This window comes from Agelaius tricolor, unplaced genomic scaffold (assembly GCF_023055355.1).
Source record: "Agelaius tricolor isolate 1412-34295 unplaced genomic scaffold, bAgeTri1.0.p SCAF_19, whole genome shotgun sequence".
NCBI classification, from domain to species: domain Eukaryota; kingdom Metazoa; phylum Chordata; class Aves; order Passeriformes; family Icteridae; genus Agelaius; species Agelaius tricolor.
In genome coordinates, this window is record NW_027269279.1 from 10,562,868 (window position 1) to 10,581,029 (window position 18,162).

The window sequence follows — 18,162 nt, forward strand, 5'->3', positions numbered from 1 at the left end:
GTCTTGAGAGTAAAAGTAATAAAAGTTTAATCTAATCCTAAGAGAGAGATTAGTAAGAGCAGGCTGTATGTCTTGATGGAGCAGTGCAGAGCGTGAGGCTGGATCCTGGAGTAGAAGGATGTCCTGTGAGGTAATGTTGTTTCTGTCTCACCAAGCAACTCTGTCATGATTAGCAGGAGCTGCAAACACCATATAGCTATAAAAGCATCCTGTGGGTTATTTTTGCCTTGATTCAGAAAAACATGGTCATTCACAAGAGTGGCAAAATGTTGTTTCACAGTGTGCTGTATCTTGCTGTTGTGCTGCCTCTGTTTTTCCCAGCAGGAATATTTATGTGTGTCTTCTCTGTTGACAGCAACAAAACTAATGAGGGAACGAATGTAAAGAAGTGCTGCAAAGGATTCTGCATCGATATCTTGAAGAAGTTGTCTAAAACTGTCAAGTTCACATATGACCTGTACTTGGTGACGAATGGGAAGCATGGCAAAAAGGTCAATAACGTGTGGAACGGAATGATCGGTGAAGTAAGTTCTCTTTTGGCTAAAAGAGTTCCTAAGGACTCGGTGATGTCTGGCTGAGCTCTTTGGAGGAGGGAGGAGTTCTGTGCTGACCCTGGTGTGTGCTGTCCCTGTGATCAGGTGGTGTACCACCGGGCAGTGATGGCTGTGGGCTCGCTCACCATCAACGAGGAGCGCTCAGAAGTCGTTGACTTTTCGGTGCCGTTCGTGGAGACGGGGATCAGCGTCATGGTGTCACGGAGCAACGGCACGGTGTCACCATCTGCTTTCCTAGGTATGGCCTCCAGCCCGTCCACATAACCTGACTGCATTGTTGGGTGGATTTAATTGTGTGTTAAGATATGTAGTGCATTAACACAGTTCTGTTGAGTTTTGAATTTTACATTAAGAAGTTTGTGCTGTGTTGATGTGCTGATTAACATGACCATTAAACACATGGACACAGTGCTGTTGGTTTTGGATGCTGAAAGTGGAAACCAAAGACAGTGATTTCAGTATGAAAAAGAATCCCCTAAAACCTTCAGTTAGGAAAATTACATCCCCAACCCTGCTTCCTTACATACTAACTTATGCTTGTTTAGCCCATCATAATTTGCTTAATATCTTTTAAATATTCACAAAATGATTGAAAAATCCATTGTAGAGTTGAAGAGCAACTTCCTTATCTTTATATATAATTTAAAGCTAGCTTGGTAACAGCTACCTCTGACTTCTGAACACCACACTACTGCACTGGAGAGCTGAGTGTTTTCACCATTGATGCATCTGAACAGTGGAGACAGAGCAAAGAAATGAAAGGCTGGGCAGACAGGAGATGGGATAAACAAAGATTCTGGGCTTCTTTTCTTGCATGCTTGTGCATTTTTCCTTTCATTATTTCCCTCTCCTCCTTTAGTATTTATAGTTTTGTTAATGTTTGGCCTGAATTTACCTGAAGCTGAAGAGAGAAAGAGCCATGAGGTGGTTCAAAAATGCCCAGAATGCTGTTGTGTTCTTCATGATGTATTTGGGCCTACTATTTTTAAAGATATCTTGTACTGGACTAGTGACACTAAAACCATTAAGCAGAAACATAAATAATCAGTATATTCCATGTATCTTAGGGCACAGTTTAGAATCTTCAAGTCCATTGGGTCAGCAGTGAGACCAGTCCTAAATTGCTAAGTGGAAGTTCTCCACTCCCCCTGAAGTTGCTCACAGACATTGAGGAGTAGATTAGTGGTGTAATATCAGATACAAGTGGGCAAATAATTGAATTTTCTTACACAAGAATCGTCATTTAACCACAGAGCTTATTTCTCATATCTGTTCCATAAAAGCACAATACAGAGATGATGCAAGTAAATATGACACAGTGAGTAATGAAATAATTTCCCAAATGTGGTGATACCTAAGTAGATTTTGGTGATATTTGATATGAATGAAAGACTTTAAGTGAAATTGCAAGAAACTGTACTTATAATGAGAATACTCAGAGAGTATCTTTTATTTCTTTGAGTCATTGAGTTGTAAAGTTAATCTTTTAAATTGCAGTTGCAGCATGTCGAAATGACCATTGGAAATAAAAATTGGGGTGTTTTCTGAAGTGCAAGTGCAGTTGATTTTTTACTTCTCCCTTAAAAACCTGTTTACAGCCACCATCAAAAGAGAAGCTGCTTTTGCATTTTTTCACAAGCAACAGAGTTATTAGATTTCTAAAATGCATTTAATGTTATTGGTTTAGTTGGATGTGTATATAATTCAAAAGAAACAAAAAAAGAACTCCTTCTCATAAAGCTCTCTAAAATAGCTCTACTTTGGAAGAAATCTGATTTTACTCCACCAATAAATCAAGTCTGTGCTCTCAGAAGTGTGCTCTGTTTTTTCCAGGCATAGATGAAGCTGCCAGTTTGCTGGAATTGACTGTGTATTTTGATGAGGTGTGCGTAGTAGTAAAATGTTTTGCCTTGCAAAATACTATCAGGCAGATAACTGAATTTATTCACAGACTGATTTTGTTTCAATTAAATAACTGCCTGAGAATAGTCACCTTACGTAAGACTTCTTAAAGATTTTTTAAATCTCTGTCAAATATAGTACTATTTTTAAAGAATAGCACTTGATTACAGTTCCTGAAATATCTGGGTTTGTGAATTGTTTCTATGAATGTGGACAAGTACAGGATTTTGTGTGACTAGATTTTTCCAGTCAGTTGTTGTGTCCAGTAGATCTGAGTAACTGATGGGCTGTGACAGCCTCGTCCTCGTTATCGGCTGTGTTCTGGTGCTGATGTGTCTCCTTCAAATGAGAATTTGATCCATGTTAAAACATTTTCACGTTGTACTAGAGATAATATATACTAGACCTACAAATACTTTTTTTAATGGTTCTGTGGATTTTTGGTTCAACTTCATTTAAACAACCAAATAAATAAAGAAAAAAGCTTATATCTCCATTCCTATATTTTTCAGAGGGAGAGTTCATAGGTGAGGTCAGTTTTCTTTTCTGGAGGCATTGATAGAATAGAAAATCTATGCCCCTCTTTATTTAATGAATTCCTTAAGTTTGATTTTGGTGGTGGGAGGCAGGACTCAAAGACATCTTTTCCTTGCTTGATATTCTCTGTTGTCAGTCATTTGAAATATACACTAACAAGTCATATATTAGTTTTTTTCTGCCATATTATAGCTTTACTGAAAATTCCTTTAAAACCTGCTGCTTGCCTGAGGGAAGTTCCCTTCCTGTCCTTTGAGAATCAAAGCACAGTGCTGAATGTGTAATTGGATCTCTGATATGACAGGAAGATCGACTTTGTAATTCAGTTGATTTTGTACTTGCTCAATCTTACTGCTTGCTATCCCAAATAGCTTTTTGTTTTCCTATTGCTTCTATTAATTCACCACCTTATTACCAGACTCCTTAAATTATTAAAGAGAATTCTGCTTAAATTCTTGTTTATAGCTCATTTTTGTACATTGGCTTGTTTTGCCCTTTGCCTTCTTTAGATTTTGACAAATTGCCATTGCTGTTTCTACACTGTTGCTTTTGATAAGGGTTTTATCAGCCTTCCTTTCTTCTGTGAGAATGCTGTCAAAATTTTATGGTAGTTCTACATGAATTCCAATTTAATCCAGTTACTAACTGACTTCAGAAAAGATGTTTCAGACTGTATTTGGCTGCATTATGTCCCTTCCCTGGCTGCATCTACATAGATCTTTCTCTGCCTTCTACAAATTCTGTTATTTTCCTAACTTACCATTCTCTCCCAAACAAATAGTTACAGTATTGAACAAACTTCATACCCTGTCTTAAAAATAAAATAATTAATTGAAAAAATACTGCTCCTTTGCAAAAGGAAAACAGTGTGGTTTAAAATGTCCCTGCTTTGCCTTAGTTACCATCCAAAAGCACCAGTGGGGCTATTTGTTATTTGGTCTTGTCTAAGTCACAGATTTCTGAAGAAATCATAGCAAAGACAAAAGATCTCATGAGTTTTCTATGCTTGGGCACAAATTATTACATTTCATTCTATTCTGGGTGAATCATCTGAATTTGGGCAAGGCTCAGATTGGGCTGTTGGGCTTAGAACATCTCAGCTCTCATTTATTGTCCTTTCCTGCAGTGAGGGAAGAAGTTTCAGTGATTCTAATCTTAAATTCAGAGAATGAAAAAGCCACAAGGGAGGAACTTCTTGGGATTTCAAAAACAGGCAAATTTTTTGAACACACTAATTTTCTGTAATTTCAATTGTTTCTTTATTCTCTCCTAATTAGAAATAGTATACTAAGATTTGTCTTCTCACACTTCAGAGCATGCTCACACTTGCTTTATTTGCACAAGTTATGATGTGAAGTGCCCCAATTAAGTTGGCCTGATAAAGAGATATTAGTTTGCCATGCTAATCTTTCTTACAGATATCCTTGTACCAAAGCAGCTACCACAGGGCCTCCTGAAATGACAGAATCTGTGGTTGGGAAAGATGATATTTATATTGGTATCTGATATTGATATGGAGTCCTTTCTAAAAGTTGGTGCTTTGTCTGATATTTGAAACTGCTTCTACTTTTATGCTCCAACCTACTTCCTTAATTATGGTTCTTCTGTCTTTCAAACTGACATCCAATTTTCCATAAATCCTTTTGATTTCAGTAATTTTCTCCCAGATGAGAATGAGACATTCAAAATGATGTGGTTGCAATTGATAAAAATATCATCTTCATTGCTGTTAGATGAAAGTAAACACAGAGAGAAAAGAATCCTTAAACAAAAGTGTTTAGTTTGAATGCAAGTACTTACTTATCTTTCCTCCTCTAACACTTTGTTGAATAGAAAATGAGAGAGAAGTCTACTTCTCTGAATTACCAAATGTATTAAACATATGCTTAATTGCTTTTGCTTTGCAGAAACACAGTCACAGTGGTTGGACCATTCTGCTGATAAATTTCTATAATTCAGGATGAATAGACACAGCAACCTGATTGTGGACTGAATAAGGAGCAAGTCAAACCAATTATGGGCCACTCAGTGCCAAAGAAAAGTGTGCAGCCTTTTGTTTTTAATTACAACTTACATTTCAGCTTTTGAATTTATGGATTTTGTCTATATGTACTAACAGCAGTTCATTATATATGGCTTAGTTATTTGCTAGCATTTTTGTTGGAAAAAGCTAATGTAAAGGAAGCTGCTGGGCTTGCCTGGTGAGGACATTAGAATTCTTGTGCTGTGACTGGTTTAATGAACTGTGTTTCTGTTTCTCCTGTTTTGCTGCAGAGCCTTTTAGTGCTTCTGTCTGGGTGATGATGTTTGTGATGCTTCTCATCGTGTCTGCCATGGCTGTCTTTATATTTGAGTACTTTAGTCCTGTAGGATACAACAGGAACTTAGCACAAGGGAGAGGTAAGATTTGCATTTTACTCAACTCCATGTTTATTAAAAAATCACGTATTTCCCATCCCTGGGTCTCCATCTTTTCAAATAAACATAACATAGGAATAAAATAATGCAATTAGCTATTAAACTGTTTATGTTCTTCATTTAAAGTATCATTTCTTGAAGGCTGATTATGCTCATGTTTATAATTCCAATTCAATGGGATAAAGACAGGGAGCAGGGTAAGTGGTATCAGAGTTTTATTCAGGCAGTGTTTGGTTAGTACATGACATCAGTCATAAAGTGTCAGCAGTGAAATATGTTCCACTCCTGGCTATTACAAATTGATGACCAGTTCAGAGAAAGTTACCTAAAATCCTCTGGTGTGCTGGGCAGTTTGAAAAATAGCAGTAACATTGTCCAGAGTTCTGTATAGTCTCTGTAAATATCAGAACCCTTAGCCTTGAAATGAGGCCCCTGGTAGAAGGGCATCTCTCCTTTCTGTGCAGCACCCTCAGTTATAGAAACTTCATTTGCAAAACAGACAAGCTTTGCATTAACTCTTTCTCAGAGAAAGCTGCACTTTGACTCAAGAGTGAGGATTCCATATCTCACCATGCCCTCATCTTCCCATTTCTTCAGTGACATTTCAGAGTGCAGCCTTTGTCAAAATTTCTAAATCATTCCTGCCTTGTTTCATAACAAGAGATCTTCCAGCTTGGTGAACACAGTTCTGGGCACTATTAAAAGCAAATAATTTATTCTAGACAATGGCTGGCTTGTTCCCTGAAAAAGTGGATTATTGTAATGTTCAGATGATGTTATCATTTTAATAAGATGGTAAATGTGTAACCTCTGTCTGAAATAAACAGTGTGTTAAAAGAGAAGTCAAAGGTGAATATAGACACTGGGGATCCAGGGGCTTGGCTGTTCCATTCTGTGCCTGAATTGATTATTTAGTGCACATACAGCTACAAAGACATGTTATGGCACTAGACCATCCCAATTTACCTCTAAAGACTTGCCACAAGTTTCCTCCCTTGGCATATAATTTCTGTAACACTGTTGCCCAAAAAATGCACATTATCCCTGTATCAGTTCAGTCCTTAATATGTCTAGAAGGTAGTTGCATAAACTACCTTCAGTCAGCTCCATTGTGTTTATTTTACTGCACTCTGTTTTCCTAGTGCTGCTGCAGAACAGGAGCATAATCTGAGATGTAGAGTTTGGCTGCATTGTGAAATATTTGCACTGCACTAGAGAGCATTTCTACTGAAATGAGAATATGCACTGAGTATACCCACTTAGGGTTTCGTTGTTTTAAGAATAGTTGAATTATTATTAAAATAAATTATAGTTTAAATGAATAGCTAAATCTGTATTTCTAATGTGCATCCCCTTGGATAAAAGGACAGGGCAGGGAAGGAGATAAAGTTACAGATTTCTGCATCAGAGCTTATTGACTAAATTGCAATTGAACTGAAAAAAGGATAATTATAAGTAGGCCAAATGAGTCACAGTCAGGGGAGGTCTGTTTCTCTGCACTGAGGGTGCAGGGAGTCTGGATGATGAGCAATGTGTGATTGCACTGTGCTTACCTAGAGCTGGGTGAGAATAACTGCCCTTGGTTCTCCCAGGGCTCCATAAATGGGGCCTTTGGAGTGGATAATGCCATTGGTAATTCACTGCTGCCCCTGGTGAGCCTGGGGGCAGCGTGCTGCCCACTCCCACCTTTGGGGTGAACAAAAAGGTAACCCAAAATAGAAATAACAAAAATTACAGAATGGCTTAGCTGGGACAGAGTTTTACCTGTAATGTCAACACATTTGGAGCCACAGAACTGACTCTGAACATGTGAGGCAGCCAGAGCCTGGCTTGCTCTGAATTCCCTGTCTATAGAGGTAGCTCCTTTGTTCTGTCTTTCTGATTCATGCTCTGAGTACAAAGGTGCTTAAAAGTAGGTGACACATTCACACACTTTGATCTTAAAAATGCTTACATAATGTTCAAAAAGCATAATGTTGGATGACTGGAGATGATAAAAATAATTTGGGTAAGAAAAGTACTAGAATTGAATCATTAAGACTTAAACCTCCAGTTTTCCATTTCACATGTTTGCTGGCACAGAAAACTGACAGGGCAACACTGTGGCACATTTCTTCCTTCAGGAGACGCACCAGCCTGCTTCTCCTCCAAACCTATCCTTTCCATTTTCATCATAAGAATTTTGAACCATATGCCACATAGAAAAATGTTGAATTAAGCTTTAAAAATGTGGAACTTCTAATGGAGGGTACCTATGGTAAATCCTGTGAGTATATTTGGAGTACAGTGAATATATATATATACCAAAATATTTTCTAACCATGTCTCTGGGACTAATGGGTTTTCCCTTCATGGTACATTGGCAAGGATTAATTTTAGTGCTGTTTGAATTTTCAGATCCCCATGGGCCATCCTTCACCATTGGAAAGGCAGTGTGGTTACTGTGGGGCTTGGTCTTCAACAACTCTGTGCCTGTGCAGAACCCCAAGGGCACCACGAGCAAGATCATGGTGTCAGTCTGGGCTTTCTTTGCTGTCATCTTCCTGGCCAGCTACACTGCCAACTTAGCTGCCTTTATGATTCAAGAGGAATTTGTTGACCAAGTGACTGGGCTGAGTGATAAAAAGGTGGGTATTCAGCTCAAAAGATGTCAGTCTGCATTCTCCATAATCCTTCTACAAATTTGTACTTCCTGATAAAAACTCTGAGCAAGATAATGAACTAAAACTGGATGATTTCATTCTGAGTGCAAGTGCAAGCTTTACTAACAAACCTAAGACCCAAAGCATGAAAATATCCGTCTATTTTTAAAATCTCTGCATAGCCTATTCAAAAGTAGCTGCATTAATTGAAAATTACCTTTATTTTAGGATAGAAATCAATTAGTGCTTAGTTAAAATGAATACCTCACCAAAATAAAAAGCTTGAAAAATTTTGTGGGATATTAGTAGTATATTAATAGAAAAAAGTCCATTTGCAAAATTATTGTGATGGATATGCACAAGATACCTGAAGGGCATGCTTTTGTTAAAACTGTGCCCAGTTGTTTGAAAATGAAACTAAATATTGACATTAAGAAGAAATATTTAAAAACAGTATAGCCCAGGGAACAACTTCACAAAGGGTTTTTTTCTCAAAGGACAGAAAATAAAGGAAAATGTTACTAAAACAAACCAAAAAGGCAATATCTCAGCCTTGTCTGTTTCTTATTGTTTTGACTTCTTTTTATGACCAGCCTTTGATTGATTGCCTGGTATATCAAAGCAAGCATGGCTAGAGGAAAGATAAAAAGAAACCAAAAATGATAATAGTTTTGTTTTAATTTAATTGTGTTGCCATACAACCTTTGAAAGAGCATGAAGATTGTTAAATATCCCTCCATTTTAAGATAATATTCTGAGAAGAGGCAGATAATTGGCATTCTTTCTTGGGGATAAAAAGAAGAAGATTTGATGTCTTTGTGCTGTTGGTGAGAAAGAGCAGAGCATTTTCCTGGGCCCTGGGTGGCTCTGCCTTCACCTGGCTCAGGTGTGACTGACCCTCACCTTCCCCTCCTCGCTGGCTCTCTGCCACAGGCCTGGAAATGTCAGCTCCTCTTCTGGGGCTTTTGGCTAATAACTTCCTCACGTTTGTCACTTTTTCTGTTCTGACTGCTAAGTAGGATTTCGTTTCCACAAAAAGCAAAATAAAAATAGAAAAATACTTGAATCAGAAAATACCATCTGTTCTTGTGTGGTCTGCTGATCATTTATTTGATCTGCCACCTTTGTTTCTATTTTTTGGTTCTTCAAACTTTGCCTGAAGCATGTAGATATAAGGCAGGGAAGCCATGCCTTTTCTGATTAAATTAAAAAGGTTAGAACTCCAGAAGAACAATGAACTATTTCAGAACATTCTTCTTGTCATATATAGGTTGTTGCCTCCTCTACAATCCTGAGGTTTCTTGGATTTTAAAAAAACAAATAATTTGAGTAATTTATGGGAATGTATCTGATTGATGTTAAATTATTTTCCTCCCATCTTTGCCATGTTTAACAGTTCAGTACAGAACTCTGACCCTTGCAGGAAGCAAAGCTGTCACAGGAAAGGACCAGAAATGTGGGTATAATCAAATTTGAATAATTAATACCTAAAAGTTCACTAAATTTTTTACAAAAATTAAGAAACCCAAACCCCACTTCTGGGCTGGTAAATTATTCTTCTCTCCCACTTTTCCCATTGCCATACCTAGAGAGTCAAGCTCTTCTTTCAGTGCTGTACTGTCAGTGCCACAAAGTGTTTCCAGTTAGAGATACTGGGGTGTGATGGAAAAATCAGGAAAAATCAGGAAGAATCAGGAAAACTGCCTCTCTCTGAGCAGCCACCCCTGACCCTCAGCACTCAGTGTTGTCCCATTCAGGAATTTTGTTGCACTCCATCAGCTGGTTCACCAGATTTGCTGACATGATGATAATGTGTTATCTACCCCTTGATGCTCTAAGACCTCTTTACAGTTTCCTCATCCCTTGCAATGTTGCTAATGAATTTGTGAATGCCACGTCATCAGAGTGTCACCCAGAAATCCATGGCACAGCCTGTTCTGGAGTTAGGAGGGGTGGGTGTTCATAAACTCAAATGATTCAGCAAATGAGAGGAAAATTATATTTTGACATTCTTGTGTATGTAATAGATGTTCAAAAGCTTTGTCTTCATCAAAAGGTACAGAAAATGAGTCCAAAGTATCCAGCAAAGACTGGAATTCATGGCTTTTGTACTTTTGAGACCTTTTGTGCCTATTTCATGCAATGAAACAAAAAACTTGCTGAAGGAGGGTAGGTATCTGTGCACAGAGCTGTGTCACAGGGTGCTGTTCTGCTGGGGTTCTGCCACACATACACATGGCCCAGGAGCTTCTCTTCAGCTTTAACAGGAAACCTTAGTGATGCCACTGACAGGCAGGAGATTATTTACTGTTTGCTAGTATTTTAGTGGCATTTCCCACAGTTCCCCTACAAAACTCCAGAACAATAACCAACAGCTGCTCTCAACACCATTCTTTTCAGGCAAGCAAGTAAATCTTTAAATTAAGTCAGTATGTAATGATTCTGGCAGATGACTTAGCTGAGTTAATGAAATTGCCAGTTTTATTAAGGCATATAGAAAAAACAAAATAAAAGCAAAATGCTGGAGTTGTGTTGCCATCTGCCACAGTTCTGTAGGGTGGCAGAGCAGAGGGAGACAAGAATGGATTGGTCACTCTTCAGAGTAACAGTAGATCTCTCCACTATGACTCAAACCAGGGCCTTGTGCATTCAGCTCAAGAATTCTGCCCATGATTCATGATTTAAAAGATCAGTATTTCATGAAATGTCTAGGAAGAAAATGATTTCCTAGCAAACATGACATATTTTGTTTCTTGTCACGGGGCTTTAGGGAAAATGAATGCATATAGAGCCTTGATTTTTTTTTTCTTTTCTTGTCTCTTGCCTGCCACATGGATCTTTGCTGCAGTCACAGACAGTGACAGTCCTGTGTGCTTCTCCAGGACGTGGCAGTTCACAGAATATAAGTTTAATACTATTGATGAAAACCTTATTCATCTCAGATATGAGTGCAGTGTTGGATAAAAGATTTAAACCTCTTTCTTCTTTACAAGCAGTCTGTGAGCAGGCAGTATAGTAGCAGATGATGGTTTCAAAAATAATCTCCTCGTGAGTGATAAAATTTGTTGGTTGGTGCCAAGAATTCCAGGCTGTAGATGGGGTTTGGAACTATTAATCTGCTTTTTGACTCTGTGACTTTTGAATGAACTTGGGCTTTTTATTCATCCTTGTATTCTGCAGAAATATTTTTGTCTTCCATGAAAGTTCAATTTGAACAGATGTGTTAATTCTTTCAACTATTCCTGTGAGAGGAAATGCCTGCCAACATCCTAGATTAATATGAACGTTTTTGAAAAGTGAGACTATTTAAAAACAAACTCCATTTTGAAATCACCAGAATATTCCACCATAATGCCCCAGTTCCCCTGCCATACTGGGAACTGAGCTTGCAGAATGCTCACCACAGATGAATTTCCAAAAAATCCCAGCAATGTAAGGAGCAGCAAGTCTTACAGGTCCTGAAATTGGCAGTTCTATTTTTTCCAGTTCTATTGACTGGTAAATTTAGGAGACACATGAAGCCATCTCAATACATCAGAGACACATTATCTCTAGATTTAAATAAAGTTCATAGCAAGCTACATTTATATCAGTAGAATCTCTGGACATATATTTAAAAGCAGGGCTTGTTTTAGTGCTGCATAATAAACTCAGAAAGGGAGATAGCAAATATAGACTACGAATCATGAGTAGTGTACAGTGTAATTTTGGTGCATGGGTCAATTACTATGTGTAAAAGTAGTAGCAAAGTTATAATTTAAACAGTAAAGCTCTGAAAAGGGAAAATGAGGAAAGTAAGACATCTGTTAGCTAAACAAATAGAGAAAAATAGAGTTCATTCCTTTATGCTTTGTCAAAATATGCTTAATTAAAATGAAGTATTTAATTGTAGTTCTGTAACAAGAAAATGGTGTTGCAGCAATAATTTCACAGTCAAGGTTTGATGGAATTGAAAATACTCCCAGTTTTTGTATAAACCCATTTGTATTCTCTTTGCAAATTGGCACTGGATCTTGGGAATTCTTGATGCCCTGAGACCAAATGTTAAAAATTGAAATATTTCATGTGGAGCCCCAAAGGAATCAGCAGCTGTATAAATATTAGGGATCTCTTGCAGCACAGGATATATAGATTGCTCTTCTAACTTCAGCAATAAAAACAGAGTGCATTTAGAGTGGAATTCATGGGTGACTGCTTTCATCAATGCTCAATTCCATTTCCTCATTAGCCAATAGTTCCTCTAATCTGAGTGACCTTTTTCATTTATTTCTTAAAGAGACATTTTCATCCTAAATTGTCACTTGGGTTTTAAAGGAAGATGTTGAAAAGGTTCATATAAAATTTTCAGATCTGTTAGCAAAAATTTTATGTGGGATTATTTGAAGGATTGCCAAGTGAAACCTGAATATGCCCTGAGCTATTGCCATTCCTTTGCAGATGCCCCCGGCTGGTTCATCTTGTGCTAATGCAATAATGATGGAGAGAGTAAAATTGTGGAATAAACCTGTATGTCCTCAAGCAAATGGTTCATAGTTTTAAACAGGGGGGTTGAACAGGGACTAGGATTACAGGTGTGGGAGCTCCAGAAGCCCTTCTCATATCACCCTATGAGTTACTGAGCCCCTGTGGAAGCTGCAAGAGCTTTTATTGCCCTGCAGTCATGGGTGGAAGGAAACTCCCTCACTCTGCCTCTCCCTGGCACAGCTTCCTGCCATCCCTGGCACTCTCCAGGACTGGGGCTCCCTGTTGAGGACTGTGGATGATCCTTTTCCCATCTTCCTGATGGGGAATCACAATGTCCCAACTGAGATGGAAGTATGAAATTACTATCAACAAAATACTCTTTTCTTTGGTTGCAGTTTGCCAGTGTGCTTGGGTCCCCTAGAGAGATGTTGGCAGATGAGGATCTGCTCCAGTTTCTGTTGACCTGTCAAAGTGCAAATCATGGGATAGAGTCACATTTGAGGGGCAAAATGGAGCTGGTTTTACCTTGGATGTAGATGATGTTCAGTTAGTGTGAAGACATTTTCTGGTATAATAGACCTGAAATGACCCACAGCATTCGCCTAAAAGAAATTTGAGACAATTTACACAACTTCTGTCTTTTTAAAGCTGAAATTGCCCTTCTTCACGTTTTGGATGCCTGAAACACTTTGTTTATTCCATTTATCTCTAGTTTCAAAGGCCTCATGATTATTCACCTCCTTTTCGGTTTGGGACGGTCCCAAATGGAAGCACAGAGAGGAATATCCGGAACAACTACCCTGACATGCACCTCTACATGACCAAGTTTAACCAGAAAGGAGTTGAGGATGCCTTGGTCAGCTTGAAAACTGGGTGAGTTTTTTTTCCCCATGGTTTTTAAAGAATGCTGTAAACTTTTCAGAAACAGAGAACTATTGGCCTGTATTTTCTGTGGTACTGGACAGACTGATGGCAGGCTGCTGTGTAGTACAGGGGGCTTTTTTCCCCCCAACTGCACTGTACAGTTATCAAAAAGGAAAATTATTGGCTGTGATGTCTATGGTTGTTTTAAAATTACATGGTAGCTTTAATGTCCTGTGAGAAGTAGTTTCAAAGGGCAGAATTAATGTTTCTTGAGTTTGAAGACTGTACAGTCTCTTGTTATCTTTGCAATGCTGCTTAATCCTGCTTCTGACAATCTTGGTAAATATTCTGGTAAATATTATTGCCCTTCTTTCTTAAGATCTGAGAATTTAGTCTTGAGTGCCATCCTTTTCTGTCTGAAGTAGCCCAATCTGCCTGGTTGGACAAAGAGACAAATTTCCATTCTTAATCCTCCAAAGGTATGAGAGTGACTCATTGCTCATATCATTATTCATCTGGGTGACAGGAATCTGCTAGCTCCAAACATTTAGGCTTGATAGCAACATGATTATATTTGTTAATAATACAGTAATAATATTAATTTCTCAACATAGGCTTTTTAGGTTTTGTTTTGAGGTGAGAAGTTACTTTAGTGGGTTTATGTACTCTAGGGGCTGTTTCAAGGAACATCTCTCCTTATTTATGGTGAACACAGGACATGTTTCTTCCTATACTAAAATACCCTGTCTTGATCCTTTTGGGGAACTATTTATCCTTTTAATTTTTACTCCTCTTCTGCCAAACCTGTGTGGGAGTATAATGTATTAAGCAAAACACCTTGAAATCCTGAAATCTTTCCTTAGAATGAAGACTCCTTCTTTAAAAAGTTATGCTTCCAGCTGTTTCCTTCTCTTCTGTCTCCTTGCTGCTGCCTGGGCTCAGTGTGCCCTGGTTTCTGCAGGCATTCTCAGCTGGCACTGCCCAGCCTGGTTTGTGCCATGCCAGGCCAGATGTGTGGCATTGCATGAGACCAGCCTTGCCCAGGGCTGCCAGGCTGCAGCTCCTCCTCTGACCCAGCCTGGGCAGGTCCCATTTCCTGGGTGACAGCTGCATTATGCATTAGAGATAGACAGCTGGATCCTACCATTCCTGCTGGGAATTTCTGAAGAAGGAGATGTCCTGATTTCAGCCATTTGTAGGACTTGTTCTGTTGGATGGACAGTTTATTTAGGGGATGCAAACTGCTTGTACTTTTCACCAACCACTCGTGCTACTGAAAGCCCTGGAAATCTGCTGTTAGCTTGAAAATCAGGCCACTCCTCAGACACTTAAGTGTGAAAACAGAGGGGCCAAGCTGACTGCAGGGCTGCTCAGGATGTTCACTGAAGCTCAGGCTGGCTGCTCTGGGCCTGCTGATGGTCCTTCTCAAGAGCCTTGCTCCTTCTGACAGCATCGCCTATTCATTTTTGACAGATTCCTTTTCCCCTGCTGAAGTTTCTTTCTTCTTCTGAGTGATTTCTCTGTGTGGATACCCCCAGGTGTCTGCCTTGCTCCCCTTGACTGGTATTTCTGTAGCAGATGGTACAAATAAACTTCTGGGTCAATACAAGTAACTGCTGCCTCCAGCTGTGCTCCTTGGGATTTTGTCTGGTGGCACATGCAGGAGGATTGAGCAGCAGGATGTCAGCTGCTTTCAGACTCATATTCTTCAAAAACAATTTTTCATTTTTTTGTGTCAAATTTTCTGTTCTTCAGCATACAGAATTGTATCTTCTTTCTCTCCCCCTCATGATTTCGTTGACCAAATTCTTTCTCTCTTCCATGTGAAATTTGCACTTTCTTCTTTAACTAAACTCAGTGAAGTCTAGTTGAGACATCTTTAACTTCCTTCCCTCCCTGATTCACTGGATTCCATGATATTTAGTATATCTGGTCCCATGGAGTCCGTGTTTCTATGGCTCTTTTGAGGATGACTCATCTCTTCTTCCTCAAACTACTTCTGCTTCCAAACAAATTTATAATTTCTATTTTCCTCTTAAATGTGTGTGTTCTGTTCACCTTATTACAGCTAATTTCTTTTAATCTTTATCTCTTTCCAAAACTATTCCTGTACTTTTATCTTTTTTTTTTTTTTCATTCTCATCCTTGGGGATACCACAAGCAACTTCCCTTGTCCATGGTAAGACTTGCTGCTTCTGCACAGCTTTTTGAAAATGAACTCTCTGATAATTTTATTCATATGCTATAGACTGAGAAGGACTTGCAAAGAATCTGGTTGATAATTGCTGCTGTGAGTTAAAATAAATATGAACTGTGTTATCCCTGAAGAGTGTTTGTATAACCTGTATTTCCAATCTCACTTTAAAAACTACTTTTTCTTAATTGGAGACATGAGGTTTAGTCCCTTTTAATTACTTTTGTATAGTGCTTGATTCTAATTTCAAGATGGAGCAAAAAATACCAGCAGTGAAGCAATGCTAATGACTGAATAATGCCATACATGTGGCCCTTGTGATCCAAATAAAATGCAATTATAAAGCATCTTGTCACTGTTCAGTCTGATTTTCCTGTGTCTCAAACAAAGTCTTTTGATCAACTTTAATTAGCATTATCATCTTGAGATGTATTGGAAATATCTTGATCTTTGAGATCATTGTGTTTAATACATAATGTTACTGAGTTGAACTAGAAGGAGAAAGCAGGAAGAGGACAAACATAAAATTTCAGATGCACAGATTTCTGAAAACAAATTAAAAACCAAACTGCTGAGGTTTTTTGTTTGGTTTGGATTTTTTTTTAATCTTGCTTTCTTTCAAGAAGTGGAAAATCAGCTGCTAATGTGGCTAGAAAAAGCCTGGAGAGGGAGAAATGTGTATAGAAATATGTATAAAATAAATGTTATTCCTGCCTTTATTTCCTGGTCAGGTGTAAGGGTTAGATAAGACTTGTGTTGGAGCATTGCTGTACATGCAGAGGTGAATGTGCTCACATCTGTGTCTGGGAAGCCTTGAAAAAGCCCAGCTCCTTTCTGCTTTCACCTTTGAGAGGTGAGGCTGGTACTGCTTCAGAAATGAACGTACAAGGAAAGCATCTGCCTTTGTTTTTTTTAATTAGAACAAGCAACTTCATTGCATGGCCAATAGGCTTGGACCTATCTTGTTCAATTAGCATCAAAAATGTTTGAGATCATCACCTGGGAAATGCTGCAAATCAAAGTGGCAGTGAGATTTTTGTGTTAGTCTGACATCGACATTATATCTACTCCCTCAGGTGAATCCCCATAGGGGTTCACTGCTGCTTGTTGCCGTCACGGGTGAAGGCAAAGTTATCAGCTTTATTGGTTTTTCCTCTTTGATACAAAATCAACCTTTGTTTCTGAAAAGATCTTAAAAAAAATTCTGTGAAGACTCAGTAATATCCATCTCTAGTCACTAGGGTCTTATTTCTGAGATTCACAGATGTATTTCTCAGGAAGCTGCTGAAATACCATTTGAACAACAGCAGAAATTTATTAATTTAATGTGTCAGTTTGCAACCAGGCCTGTTAGAAAGGAAAATCTTGTTATTGAAGTGCTACTTAATAGTCTTCAAAATGGCAAAATATTGTCCCTCCTTTCAATACTGAAAGCAACCTGGATCTTATAAGCTTGTCAAAGTGTGTACTTGTGTTTTTCACTAAATTTCATGCATTTAAGGGATCAGGTGGTCCACATGTGCTGTGCTACGTGCAGAGCTTGGGATTGTTCCTTAGGCAGGACCAAGCAGCTCAGGCTTCTGGAGGGTTTGTTCCTTAATGAGAAGAGAAATGGCAGCTGCTGCCATGAGCATTGCTCAGGAGAGCAGGGTCTGTAAGGCATTAGCTCATGTGCTCTTGCTGGGAGTGCCCAGCTCTGCCAGAGCTGTGGAGGCTCCTCTGAGCTCTTGACATGTTTATTGATCAAATACAGCCTTGAAATTGCATTGCAAGCATTTCTGTCCATGCTGCATTTAATTGATCTACATTTCTAGAGCCCTCTGTACCAGGGAGACAGGTCCTATTGATTGTGCTTTTTCAAGAGAGAATAAATTCCCAAAGAGGAAGTTGTTAATTATTGTGTTATGTTTGCAGTGGCTCTTTGGGTGTGCTTCCTTCTGTTTGCCTGGCTATATTTTTCCTGAAGAGATTATAGTTAAAGAATACCATCTTTTTGCAGGCAAAGCATCCTTCCAGTGGCAGTTCTCTGGTGTGGGTTGTATGAGCTCATAGCTCTTGAGTTTGCACGCAGTGTTTCTATTTGTGGCTGTAAAACTGTCAAGAGGAGAAATTGCAATGGCAATAAACTGGAAATGCATTTCACGTTCTCACCTTTGCCCCAGCACATCTACAGTGGCATACAGTCTGGGATTTAACTGCTAATGGCTGAAATGAGAAAATTTAATTGGGAGAGGCTCTTTTTACTGTAGGGATAAAATGGGAAATGTTTGCTTGCCTGTTGCCCGTCACTTCCTTTCAAGGGAGCTGCAGGAATGAGTCCCTGGTGTTCCCCAGGCAAGCAGCTGCAGATCCCCTGGCTGTCATGAGTGCTTTACAGCTTTTATTGCCAGCCACAGCTGTGACTGTGTGCTCAGGGATTTGATGCTAAAGTTTACTTGGGACTTCATCTGCCTTCCTGTTAAAGACAGCAGTGCTTGTGTTGATTCACATCAGCTGAACACCTTATTCCCACGTCCTGCCTGACATGCTGATGGAATTACAGAGCTGCTGGGAAAGGCTGCACTGCCACAGCAGGGATGGCCTCAGC

At 38.9% G+C, this 18,162-nt stretch overlaps 1 protein-coding gene across 3 annotated transcripts in view; it reads left to right on the forward strand.

The window, feature by feature from the left end:
- GRIN2A (glutamate ionotropic receptor NMDA type subunit 2A) overlaps positions 1 to 18,162 on the forward strand; it is a 157,254-nt gene that overhangs the window by 104,857 nt on the left and 34,235 nt on the right. For all 3 annotated transcript variants that reach the window (XM_071444247.1, XM_071444248.1, XM_071444249.1), the window contains exons 7-11: positions 356 to 524; positions 639 to 792; positions 5,268 to 5,393; positions 7,809 to 8,038; positions 13,230 to 13,390. In XM_071444247.1, the coding sequence (XP_071300348.1) occupies positions 356 to 524; positions 639 to 792; positions 5,268 to 5,393; positions 7,809 to 8,038; positions 13,230 to 13,390 (840 nt within the window). The remainder of the gene's footprint in view (positions 1 to 355; positions 525 to 638; positions 793 to 5,267; positions 5,394 to 7,808; positions 8,039 to 13,229; positions 13,391 to 18,162) is intronic.